The 13,302-nt window shown below is 43.6% G+C and overlaps 1 protein-coding gene across 12 annotated transcripts in view; it reads right to left on the bottom strand.

Moving 5' to 3' along the window:
- The window catches only part of GRK3 (G protein-coupled receptor kinase 3), a 129,091-nt gene that overhangs the window by 20,586 nt on the left and 95,203 nt on the right, over positions 1-13,302 (bottom strand). For all 12 annotated transcript variants that reach the window (XM_072723087.1, XM_072723093.1, XM_072723091.1 and 9 more), the window contains 3 exons: positions 11,281-11,375; positions 7,110-7,217; positions 598-664 (listed from right to left, as the gene is read on the bottom strand). In XM_072723087.1, the coding sequence (XP_072579188.1) occupies positions 598-664; positions 7,110-7,217; positions 11,281-11,375 (270 nt within the window). The remainder of the gene's footprint in view (positions 1-597; positions 665-7,109; positions 7,218-11,280; positions 11,376-13,302) is intronic.

Here is a 13,302-nt window from a genome sequence, read left to right as displayed (position 1 = left end):
CTAAGGAAATATGAAACTGTACTAGTCACTTTCTTTTTTTCTTTTAAGTAATGGCTATGCCCAACGTGGGGCTTGAACTCATGACCCTGAGATCAAGAGTTGGACGCTCCACTGAGCCAGCCAGGTGCCGCAGATTACTAGTCATTTTCAATGTCAATCAACAGGCTGGGGCCAGGTCAGGAGAAACAGGGCTCCCTGTTCTTCTGTGCCTCCGCAATTTTTTCTTTTCTTTGATCTCCTTATTTTGGTTTTTGATTTTCTGGATCTTTATCTTACTGACAGGTGGCAAACCTTAATTTCTGCCTCAGCATCTATTTTCACTAAATTTTCCAGTTAGGAATTTTAGGAACTGTATCTCCACTCATTTGTTTTAAGAAAGCAAATTTTTACACCAGTTGTGATGGAATGAGACATGAAAATTAAGATACAAATAAGGATAGAGATTTTAAGGGGAAGCCTAGCTGGCTAAATTGGTGGAGCATGTGACTCTAGATTTTAGGGTTATGGGTTCAAGTTCCACATTGTGGGTAGAGATTACTAAAAAAATAAAAGAAAATTAAATCTTGAAAAAAACAACAGAGTTTTTAATCTCCTTACCACGGTGAGGGTCATTCGGTCTATCTCATGCTTGTCTTTGGTTTTGTGTTGTCTGAAAGGGCTGTGCCTATGGAAATGAACAATATGCTATGACAATGTGGTATCAGTTCACTTAGTGCATGTCCCTGACTCATGTCTGGGTAGCATCCTGGATTCTGTCACTGTTCATCCAAAACCACAGAAATATACAAACCATACCCATTCACCATTTCCAGAGAAAGACTAGTCTTGGGGTACATTAGGGTCTGAAGGGGGGATGGGGGGCTTGTGCTCGCTTGAACTGTCTGATCCTCACATCAATGAAATCATGGTACTAAAATATGCTTCAGCAAATATATTCCCACTGATATTTTAAAATATCCTTAAAAAGAAAATAAGCAGCCGACCGGTAGTCATGAAAATGAAGGTTGGTTATATAACTTTTTGTCACTTTTAGTGTTTTGAGATAAAAAATTTCACACAATTTTAAGAAAAATAGTATTAGTCCCTCAAATAACCCAAAGAACCACAGTCCAACCAAAACACAGTCCTCCCCCACTGGAAGCCAGTAACGATGCAGTACCTTCCCTTAATGATAACAGATACAAATGAACCCTGTGCCCCTGAGGCCCTCCACAGTTCTGAGAGCTGCCTTTCTTTTTTTTTTTTTTTTAAGATTTTATTTATTTGTTTATGAGAGATAGAGAGAGAGAGAGACAGACAGACAAACACACAGGCAGAGGTAGAAGCAGGCTCCATGCAGGGAGCCTGACATGGGACTTGATCTGGGGTCTCCAGGATCGCGCCCTGGGCTGAAGGTGGCGCTAAACCGCTGAGCCACCCAGGCTGCCCCTGAGAGCTGCCTTGTGTTTTACTTATGGAGAGCCCCAAATTCAGAAGTCAGCAGACCTAAGTTTGAGGTTTTGACGGGGGTGTTTACTGGCTGCGGGCCAGTCACGGAAATGGTTAGTCTTCATTTCTTCATCTGTTGATGGGCATAAGGCCACACACTTCACAGAAATAGCAAAGGTAACCAACAGACAACGCGTATGCCAGAAGCAGCCACGATATGGCAATATACGGGAGTATCTGGTCCAGCAATCATTGACGAAATTAAGAAAGACGAATCTTGACTTTACAAAATGAATGTCTGCTTGACAAACTGAAAAACAAACTATCCTTACTCTTTATCCTGCTATTAAAACCCTGGAGAAGCTGGCTTTTAAAGGAGATCTTCTCAAAAGAGACTAGTAAACATGTAAATTATGAACTCCTGGTCTTACTTTTTTACTTGAAAATTAAAGAAGGGAGAACTATATATATATATATATATATATATATATATATATATATATATGTATGTATCTATATATACATATATATGATTGAGTTTTCTTAAAGCATGACATGCTTACAAAATTATGAATCTTATAGATTTATTTCTGAGGCATATGTAACATCATCAGAGGCAAGATACTCTAAAATATCTGAAAGCTACTCTATAAAATGAGTTGGAGTACTGATGTGATTTAGAAAAAAGAGCTCATCCTTGCACTACATAACTGCTACCACTCTGACCATTACTTCACCAAATTAGTGAAGTAATGCACTGAATCATCTCTTGGAAGGGATTATTACATTTCAGAGCCTTTATTCTCTTAAATATTTTAATGTTCATTTTGTACAAGAGAGGGCACTCTAATGCTTTATTTTCCTTCTTACCATGCAATGAAATAGAGTAATTTCCATCTCTTGGAAGCAATACTTTGAAAAATAAAATCTAAAACAAGGTGAATGAGTGCCAAGCAAACATGCACTAATCTTTAAGCTAGATTTTGACTGGAAATGTTTCCCCTACTTGTTTCTAAAAAGAAATATGTAAAATTACTGCATTTAAAAAGCAAATCGGGTATAACAACAAATGGTATGCTGTTATTTATAAGATATAATCATTTAAAAAACCATCACTTGTATCATCCTCTTGTGTGAAAGACAGAGATATTGACATGTTCATGGTGGAAGAGCAAAAGAATATTAGCTTATTAAATCTTATTAAAACTGTAGTCTCTTCCAGACACGGCTGTCTCCACCCCACACAAGGTCCTGAACGCATAAAAAGGGATTGTGAGCAGATGTCCTCGCACAGGGGCAAATCCTGCTGGTTTGACTCCTGTGGGCAGTACTGGGGACCCCAGTACTGTTCTCGACCCCCCGAGTATTGGCCTGGGCCTGCCACCGGAAGGAAAGCACTGTACCCTGACCCTTGCAGAGAAGGACTGCTGTGTTCTGACAGAAATGCTCTGTGCTAAATTTAAAAAGTCTTTCATGAGACCAGAGGGAGGCTTGCAAGGGGGAGTAGAGTTAAGACGGTGGTGCCAAAAACATTTCCAGCACATGAACCCTGTCACTACCCAGCCCGCTTTACAAACACGGCTATTCCACATCCGACTCAATAGGAAAACAGTCGGAAATGCTTTTCAGCGATGCAGCTCCGGGCCGTGGCGCTGAGAAAGTTTGCTCTTTCAAGTTTGAAATCTTGATGCACATCTGTTTCCAATGTAGTCTTGATTATTCTTTGTGAACCAAACCAAAGATTCTGTTTCTATTTTGGCAAATGTTAAAGAGACCCTACGATAGTAATAATCTCTGCTTGGAGGGAGGCACGTGGTGCTCGCAGATCCTGTGTGGCTGCAGCTGCTCCCTGATGCAGCCACTTTAAATAGGAGCCAGTTTCAGGCCTGCCAACAGCTTGCAGGGCGGGCCCACTTCTCCCCCCAACGCATGCACCACTCTGGCTGCATCGCCTAGCGCCACCACGGGAGGAGAACTCACATGTGCCGTGGTCAGATGTGGCTTTCGAGTTACAGACCGAGTGGGAGCACCGCAAATTCCCTCCAAGCAAGTCGGCAAAGCATTCAAGATGGGAGAAATGATGGGAAAACACACACACACACACACAGTGAGTTCAAAAGCAATACATTTGTAAGTAAGGGTGATTCAAAGCTCTTACATCAACATTTAATTTTAGAACACCAAAAAGATGACATGTTACATCAAATACGAGTTGAACTCAAGCCAGTAACTGCCAAAATATTTATAAACATTCCCTTTTTTCTCTCCCCACAGGAATAAACTTGGTAACCTCGGGCAGAGCTCAGCTGTTCCCGGATCACCACCCAGGCTCTCTCCCTGCATCTGACACCTTCAGGGACAGAACATCAGAGGTGACAAGTTTAGGATCAAAGCAACTGTCACATCAATTCTTTTCCTTATCAGACATCTGAAATCTAGATTGAGGATCATGTCAGCAATCCCATACATTTGCAACATGGACACTTCTTCAATACCCTGTCCCATCCCTGTGAATCCAGGGATGCAGAACATGATCTCAAGCCTGAACAGCTTGCTCACATCCAGATTCCTTTTCTTCGTGCCTCTGTGGTGTTCTTCTAGGGTGTCAAGGCAAAGTGAGGGGTGCAGACAAGCATTTCAGCAGAGGCACTGCTGGTCCATGTAAGAAGCAAATGACTATAGAAAGGAGAAGCAAAAAGAAGCTGTTGGTGACCACCTGTTCAACCTCACTGCACCACTGTGGGAAGGAAGGAAGAGAAGTGCTCTAGAGCAGACTTTGTCATCCTTGGCACTGTTGACCTTTTGGGCAAGGCAATGCTTTGTTGGGGCATAGGGCCCGTCCTATGCATCATAAGATGTTTAGCAGCATCCCTTGCCTTCACCCACCAGACATCAGAAGTAGCCCTTCCCAAAGTTGTGACAACCGAAAATGTTTCCAGGCATTACCAAGCAGCACCCCTTAGCTTCCTAGCTTCCATATCCAAGCACCCATCAGAAAAAACAGCAACTGCCACTCCCACCGATCAGCGTAGCAACACCATTGTGCCACTTGCCTCCATTCAGGTCCCAGGCCCACGGGTCCTGGCGTAAAAGCCCCCACTCTACCATATGGCGTTCTAGGCTCTCCCATCTTGACCCAGTCTCCTCAATATTCTCTCCTCAGCATGCCCACCCCTCTTGACAAACAGTGACCTGACCCACCCATGTCACCGCTGGGGAAAGGCAAGCCACCCCATGTTGTCTGCTCCCTGCAGAAAACATGTTCACTTTGCTCCAGAGTCTTGGAATTGCCAGCCCCTACCAGGTCCCCTTCACAGAGCATCCCGTGTGGAATCGGCCCTGCTCTCCCAGCTTAGCCCTGGGGCCCTTTTGTGTACCCCCCACCCCCTAACCCGGGGACACTGCAGCCTGCCTTGCCCATATGTGTGGACATCTCTACTCTCCTGCAAGCTCCTTAAAAGATGGGATGTGGCTTCCTACCTTCCTCCCACCCTCTCTCTCTCTTTCTCTCCCCAGAGCATGAAGCATAGTCTCCTACATATTGTAGGTGCTCAATCAAGTTTCCTCTAAACCATGTAAGTCAAACAACTGTCTCTTTGCCTTCTGGTTTCAGTACCCTCTCCTCTCCTGTGAATGGCTTCTGAACAAGCGACGCAGAGAATGGCATAAGACCATAAATCTTAATGGGGAAGATCCATTTAGTCCCATCTCTTACACAGCAGAAGGATTCTTTGCACGCCAGGCTCAAAAGGTGGTCCCCAGACAGTGACAGGGACCTGGCTACCTGTGAGGCACAACATTCCTTTAAATTCTTGTGTCAAACTGAAATCTTTCCCCTCCTTAAAATGCCTGCTCTTGAAAGCACTCCAGCATGAACAGAACCCCTTCATGAAGATGGATCCTCAGCCAGCCAGAAGCCAATAGTTAGGACTCCCCTAATCCTTGTACCCAGCTCTTCCAACCTTTCCATATCAGCCATGGTTTCTAGATCTTTCACCATTTTCCTCTCATCCCATTCATCCCACCCTCAGGAACACCCTCTGGATGTCTTCCTGTGGCCAAGACTCTTCTTGACAGGAGCTGCAGTAAACACAGTGCTTCCACTGAGCTCAATCAAGGACCTCATGAAGAATAAATACCTCCCAATTCAGTACTCCAAATCTGACATGTGGCCAGATACAACGGGATTTACTTTAATAGCCGCAAATCACACTGCCGGCATATTGTTCATAAATAAATTTTCAGATCTTTTAAAAACAATGTCAGGCCAGATCATCCCCAGTTTCTATGTGTGGACATTATTATAAACAGACTAGTATCAAACAAAGAAAAGACATGAATCAAGCCCTAAATACATGGCTTTGCAAGTTTCCCTGTGACATTTTACTATTGATTTTTCAATCCTGACTTGATGTATTCAACAGTTTTACTGTTGCATAGAATTTTATGGTCTCAAAATCCCGGGGGTATGGATTCAGTACCTCCAACCCCATCTCACGGGGTCTACCTCCATGCATTCACCACACATACAGAGACTCCACCAGGTGGAAGGACGTCTCATGTGGCAAATGGTTTTCTCTGGCCTGTCTTGCAAAACTCTCTAATTAGGTCAGCAAGTCTGATGATGTGGATTAGGGCCATCCAGGCTCCACAAATAGAGTAATTCAATTAAGGACCAACAGGACCTGACTCTGGGGGCAGTAACATGATTTTGTTTCCCAAGTGAAAACGGTGAACAGAGAACAACTAGATTATCAGGGTCCTAGGGAAGCATCAAGGGTGCTGGGAACCTAATTTGGGGCAAAACACGTAATCCAGCCCCTTTGCTGAATGTACTAATTATGGTAAGAAGATGTGTCAGTGCTCAACGAGGCTTCCCAGTGGAAACGTGAAAAGCTTAGCAAATGACCAAACCTGTGTTCACAGCAGAAACATGAGAGGGAGAGTCTTGACCAGGAAATTTTAAAATAAAGTACTTTTTGTATCTTTGTGGATGAAAATGACCAAAAACATGTATTGAAACTTCAGATTTCCATTCTGGTTGGCTGAAAATTTCTAAAAATTAATGGAAGTATTTAACATAATCGTTGTGCTCAATATGAGGACATTATTTTTGACAGTGCCTTCCCTAACCCTTCTGCTCTACTTCTCCATGTCTAGTAGTTGAGAACTAACACCAATTAATTAAAAACACAAAATTACACACAGTTTCATTTTGTGTTTTACAAAAAGCAAATTAGCTTTGGCATGCTCCCGCACCTGCACACTTTTAAAATCAGTTCATTTCGGGTCTTGGGCCTTTCTTGTCACCCTCAAAACACTGAATGTTGGTGAGACAATCATGAGTAAATGACTCCTAACAACAACAACAACAAAATCATCCTACCTTCTTCAATTATGCACATTTTAAAATAACACTTATGCCTCCAAAAAAGGTTTATCAATGGGACTTCAAAGCAGTGTTATTTTAGATTTAAATGTGTTGACATTCCTATAAGGTATGGAACAAACCTTTTGCCTAACCGTTCATGGGAGTGAAGCTCTCGCTTTGATAGGGCAGAAAGAACTCTGGTCATTGTCTAGATTAGCATGGTGGTAAGGCTTAACAATGTCTAACTAGCCTGGACTCTGATCAGAGGACATGCTGTGGCAACAGTACGGGAAGGATGCATTTCACTCACCCTCGCAGAAGCTTGAAAAGCATGCAACCCAGGGAGAACCAGTCGGCACTGCTGTCATACGCTGCCCCCTTCTGCAGCACCTCGGGAGCCATGTACCCATGGGTGCCACTAGAGAGAAGAAAGTGTACATGCGGTTATCAGAGTATGCCCATTGTATAACCCATTAACAGCTCAGCCCAGAGGTCCAGACATCATTTGTTGAATTGCACCCACTGTAAACAAGGGGGAGGGCACAATGGGGATTCCACACAACATGATTCATGGAACACCCAATGAGAAGACAACCTTTTCGGTCTTAATTACTATAGGAATGAGTAGAAACAAATTATAGTATAATATTAATATGAAAAAATTCAGGCTCCAGTCTCAGAAGGGAAATCTGAACCACGTTAGTCTTTTTGCACGACAGCTAATGAAGAGGTCTCCTGCCTGCTCCAGAGCTAATGAGGACTTAGCAAGGGTTGTGGTAGGGTGGGGTCTGGGAGGGGAAGGTAAGCAGGCACCTACAGGTGGTGCCATGGACCTGAAGGGATGGGGACACCCCTCCTGTGTGGCACCACCCTCCGTGCTAGGACCTGAGCTGGTACATGCTAAGGGTAGGGGCTACTCACACAGTCTGCATGGCAGAGACAGACCCCAAAGGAGTGGGTAAGACATGAGGGTGCAAGCCAACAGGTACAAAAGATTGAGAAATTCTATGTCAAATTTTGAGGGCTGCCGACAGGTCAAATGACTGCTAAGCAAACATGAGGACGGTTTTCAGGAAGTTGAGAACAAGATTTGCAAGGACAACCATTTGATCTTGATTTGCACTACTCTGTATCTCTGAACCCCCTCCCATTGTTCCATTCCCCACTCTTCCTTAAGGGTCTGAGTGTGCACCATTTCACGTAAAGAGCAAGAGGCAGCTCATGGGGGGCTTTCAAAAACACAGCCTGAAAAAGTTCCTACAAAGGCTATACTCGCCAAAGTGTCCACCCTCATTGATCTTCCTTGACGAGGTGGGTGATAAGAGGACACCTGTATCATGCAGGGTTGCCATGTGGATTACACATTTGTAATGGATTTAGAATGGTGCTGGCACAGAAGAAATCTATGTCTCTAGTCTTATTTTATTACAATCACACTTAGGTTATGCGTACTGAGAATCTGTTCAGAAAAGTGATTCTGGATCACTCATTAATCTTTCCTGATCCAGGCTCAGCACTGGGCCCAGTGCTGTTTAAAGAGTCCTAACTTTGGAAAACTGCTCTGAAGCAGTGAAAATGGGTGCTGCCCCATCAAAGAAGGTCCAGCAACCTGGATAAGTTCCACTGTCTGGAATCCTAAGTCTGACAGCATAAGGCCATCCAGCCATGCTGTGAGGGCACTGGAGATTTCTATGAGGGGCATCTGAATCAGTCTCTGCGAAGGGTTAATTTCTGTGTTGCCCAGAAAGACCTTTGTGGTGACCTTAAAGCCTATGATTCTCAGAATCAAAACCCAATTCTGGAATGGAAAGTACTGCAAGGATAAACACAGGAGGCTAATGCAGGCCAGCTCTCTAAGCTGACATGGGACACAATCAGAGCCAAATACCGTACCACATACCATGTGGCTTTCTGATTCTGACTGCATGGCAGCTACTGGTGCTCCGTGACATTTCTCACTGACCATCTGAACTACTCTGAATTCTGAAAGAACACTTGGAGGTTTTGAGATACTGTGACATGAGACATAGCTTTGTGTTCTTAGATAAAATTAAGCTGGAACTCTAATCAGGCACTGTGTAAACTGTTCAATCCCCCAAGTCTTCCTTTGCTTTCTCTGGGCTACCACACAGTTAACTTTTAGTTTATGGTAATTCATGAGGCACTAAATGGACTCACTAGAGGGATGAAGTGGGAGCCCAAACTGGGAACCCCAACCACAGCACTACTTGTAGATGGACTGGCTAGATGAAGTCCAGAGATCACATCTGTAGCTTTGAGAAGACTTCAGAAACCAAGTCCAGGGTGAAATTCTGGCCAAACATCCTCATTGGGTATGAAGTGGACCATTTCATAGTGTCAGGCAGTTCACCCATGTAGGTGTAAGGAGCCCAAGCTCTGGAGTCAGAGGTGGAGTTTAATTCTAGTCCTATAACGGGCCAGGTCTGTCACCCTGTTCAAGTTACTTGATTTCTCTGGCCTTCAGTGTCCATGCCATAAAGTAGATTATTCTACCTGCAATGCTTGGTGTTTCTGTAAAGATAAGAGCATATTCAAAGCAGCTGGCCCTGCACGCCTGGGATGGTGGATGTTCAGCTGGTGACACAGTGAGCGCAGTGGCTGCTGGCACCACTGCCACCCACACACCAGTCACTCCCTACGTGGCCAGTCCTAGGGGGTCCCCACAGTACTGCCTGCACTTGGCACCCAGCCAATGTTACATAAAAGCTTGTTGCATTCATCAGTGGACTTGACCCTCACAACAATTGGATAAAATAAATGCCACTGTCATCTCCTCTTTAGAGAGAGGGAAGAAAGGAGGCATAGAGCTTGGAGGAGGATTCAAACCCAGATGTGCTGACTCGAAAGCCTCTGTTCTTGGGCCAGGAGATGCACTGTTAGAATAGTGGCCTCACTATCATCACGTAAACATAGAAACCAACCTTCTCAATCCTACCCCTTTCTACAGCTACTGTTTGAATCCTGAGAACAGCCCAGCCTGCCTCTCAGAGCTGACAGGTGAATTACAGTAAGAAGTGGTGCAGCTCTGTAAGGAAATAAAAAACCCCAACACTGAAAGTTAATTCCTTTGCAAGATTAACTCTTCTGAGGCTCTTGGATTCCCCTTCAGTTGTGGCTACACTAAACTGAAGAAATTAGCATACCAAATAGCTACTGCATTAAAAATTCAAACAACCCTCTTAAAACTGCCTGATGAACTTGCTGAGAGAAGCTTATGCAACCACAGGTTCTGGCCTAATAATTGTAAAGTGCTGGCAAAATGCTAATGCTATTATCGCTGGACCCCAGATTCTGCAGGAAGAGAGAAACTTGTTTACAGACTCAGTGCTATTCACCATTCACATTTGATTGAGGCTTTAAAAGGCAACTCTGATTTAATGTAGCCCCTCATCAGGTATTGTAATGCAGAACCACCTTATTTCATCAACCAGAAAGAAGGGTCTAGGGTTTATTTTCTGCATGGATGCGTAAAGTGAGACCCTTGGGAGTTTCTTCAAGCCCATTCTATACAGTGATGAAAGCTAGCTCAATATGGACAATAAAATGTAATTTTAAAGGACTTCTGTGCTGAGAATGATACATTTACAAAGCAAAAGAATAAAGCAACACTCATCTGCTTTTCTATGAACTGCATACACGTCCATGTTTTCCACCCAGATAAACTGATGCCGAAGGATCATAAACGAAAACCGGTGTGCATTCCCTTCTGCTTCTGCAGAGGCCTGGGATGGCACTGTCCATCCCTAGAGGGGAGCGTGCAGAGGGGTCAGGTGCTGGCTGGGGGCTGTGGGGCGGGGGGGCTCCCTCCATACGGTCTGTTGGAGGACTGATGTAATTAATGCTCAAGTCTAACATGGCCTGCAAACAGATGATTTGTGTTTTTAATTAAAAAAAAAAAGGTTCCTAATTTTCCTTCAGGGAGAAAAAAAAAAAAACCATTCTGAAAATGAAGGAGAAAGCAGATGGAGAGAGAGAGAGAGAGAGAGAGAGAGAGAGAGAGAAGGAAGCCTGACCTCTGGGCCTCCCAGAAGAGTCACATGCAGATGCCTCTGCACCTTCCTGGGCACATGGGCTTCCCTTTATCCTCAGGACACCTTGCAGGGATTTATTATTGCTTCTACTTTCTAATGGAGAAGACTGAGGGCCAAGCAGATAAAATGACTGACTAGGGTCACACAGGTGGCATGGTCTTGGGTCTGGGGTCCCTCTCTCCACCACAGACACTCCACCCCTGTGGTCACGCTGTGGGTCCATCCATCCATGCTCCCTGAAGACAAAGGAGGCACATCCTGCTTATCTTCTCTCCCAAAACCAGGGATATGGGGCCCGGTTGATATTGATAATCACCTTTGGCAAGAAAAAGCTGGGCAAACAAGTGACCAGATTGGGGTCTACGCCAGTCAACGCATCATGGTAGAGAAACAACAGGGAGCAGTGAACAGAGCTGCTGTGCTACTCACACACTTGCATGTGGCTTCTTTTTGGAAAAGTCACAGGCCAGACCGAGATCGGATATCCTGACGTGTCCGTGTTCATCCAAGAGGATATTTGCAGGCTGAGGAGAAAGACAAGATAATCTTCAGAGTCCCCAAATTGTCACAGGGCTTTGGGAATTTCTACAACTATAGGCACGTGCTATCTTATCATTTTATCCAAACACTAATTCCACACTGTCACATCCAAGTGTGATACTGACAGGAACGCATTTCATGTTTAAATCCCACAGAAAAATGGCAATGCATACACAAAGGAGTCTACTCATGAGACACAGGGAGAGAGCTTGCAGGGGGACAACCAAAGTTCATCAGTTAAAAAATATTTCCTCTCCACCCCCTCCTAAGCCTGCGGAGAACTGAGGCCTGGCCAGAGCAGGGCGCCTCTCCACAAAGGGAGTGAGCTTCTGTGAACCACAAAGGCCTCAGGGAATGAGCCCATGAGGCACATGGCAGAAAGTAGTCACAAGAAGGTACCAACACAGACCTAAGAAATCAGAACAACAACAAAAAAAGAAATCAGAACATTCCACAGTGGGGCACCAATCCCAATGAACGGCATCTCTGCTTCTGAACATCAGTCAGTACACAGGACCTGACCGAATGACCCAGTATGACTCTGACTAAAATGTATCTATTGAGATTAGATTTAGTTGGTATAATCAGGGAAACGAAGCTCCTCTCCCTAATATACATCGAATTACAGTCATCTTAATATTTTTCTGCTAGAAATCAACAATTGTTTTGCTTGAAATAAAAATAAATGGCATGCTATTATAAAACTGAAGCATGAATAATCATGAGTGACTAGAATTCAGTTTGAATAGAAATTAAATAATACCACTGCCTACTAAATAGCTTAGAAAACAAAAAAAAAAATACAGCATAAAGATAATTAGAGACCGGTTATAGATCTAAATTAAAATGTATTACAATAGCACTTCATGGGCCTTCAGCATGTATTTTATTCTTCTGCAAAACTCACAGGAGGAAACAAAATGTCATGTGCCAACCAGTGTCTAATTAATTCTGATTCAATGAAAATACATTTTTTTCCTTCTTCATGCTCAGATGAAAACTAAGGAGATAATTCTGTAACCTTGCAGAAAGCTTTAAATTTTACAAAGTGTTTTGTGACAAAGTAAGAGTCTCAAAAATAAAATATAATATTTTAGATTCTTGGAAGGTAACCTTAAAAAGCTAAGACAGCTAATCAAAACATAGCAGCAGCTCCTGAGAAAAAGGAGCATAGTCTGTGCATTTCAGTAGTTACACTGGATTCATTCAAGAAGGAATCTGAAGAAGAAGGCAAACACATCCTCCCAGAGTGTTTTTACCCTGTTGGGAAACTCTCTCTCTGATCATTTTTCTCCTTATTACTATCTGTAACACATTTATGTATTTGCATGATCATTTCTATAATTTGTCAAGGTCCCTTTTATCTCTCTTCCTGTCTTCTGGTGGTGAGTGTCACCACAGAGGTGCTGAGCCAACTCCTAGCTCCCTTATGAATGTAGAACCCAAGACTGAGCATCATGGCCTGGAAGGGGGGAAACTTGGAATAGACTCAATGCATTTTTTTCAAGTCCAGAGAGAGAGAGAACAAGAATGAAGAAGTCCAGACACAGCAGTAGGAGGCTCTGCTCTTCAGGGATCTAAAAATCTGTTAGTGATTTTGAAGACAGTCCTAAAACAACATGAAACTCTCAGAGTGGCCTTTAGGGGAAGTTCTGCAGGCTGATCGATCCTGTCTCTGATGAGCGACTCAGCCATTCTATGGCCTGGTTTACCCGCGTACAGATCCCGGAAAACACATGTTCTTTGCTTCTTCTCTTTGTACATCACCAGTTCTAACACAGAGCCATGGCTAAACCAGTTGCCTAGTGAACATTAAGTGCATTACAATTAACTGTAAAATCAGCAACAGCCAAGAGACTCCTACCTTGCTTTCATTAATTAATTAAAATTTTTGAGTTAGTGTGTGTGCTG

This window comes from Vulpes vulpes, chromosome 10 (assembly GCF_048418805.1).
Source record: "Vulpes vulpes isolate BD-2025 chromosome 10, VulVul3, whole genome shotgun sequence".
Classification (NCBI taxonomy): domain Eukaryota; kingdom Metazoa; phylum Chordata; class Mammalia; order Carnivora; family Canidae; genus Vulpes; species Vulpes vulpes.
The sequence above is the reverse complement of the archived record's forward strand: the minus strand, read 5'-3'. Positions and strand labels throughout refer to the sequence as shown.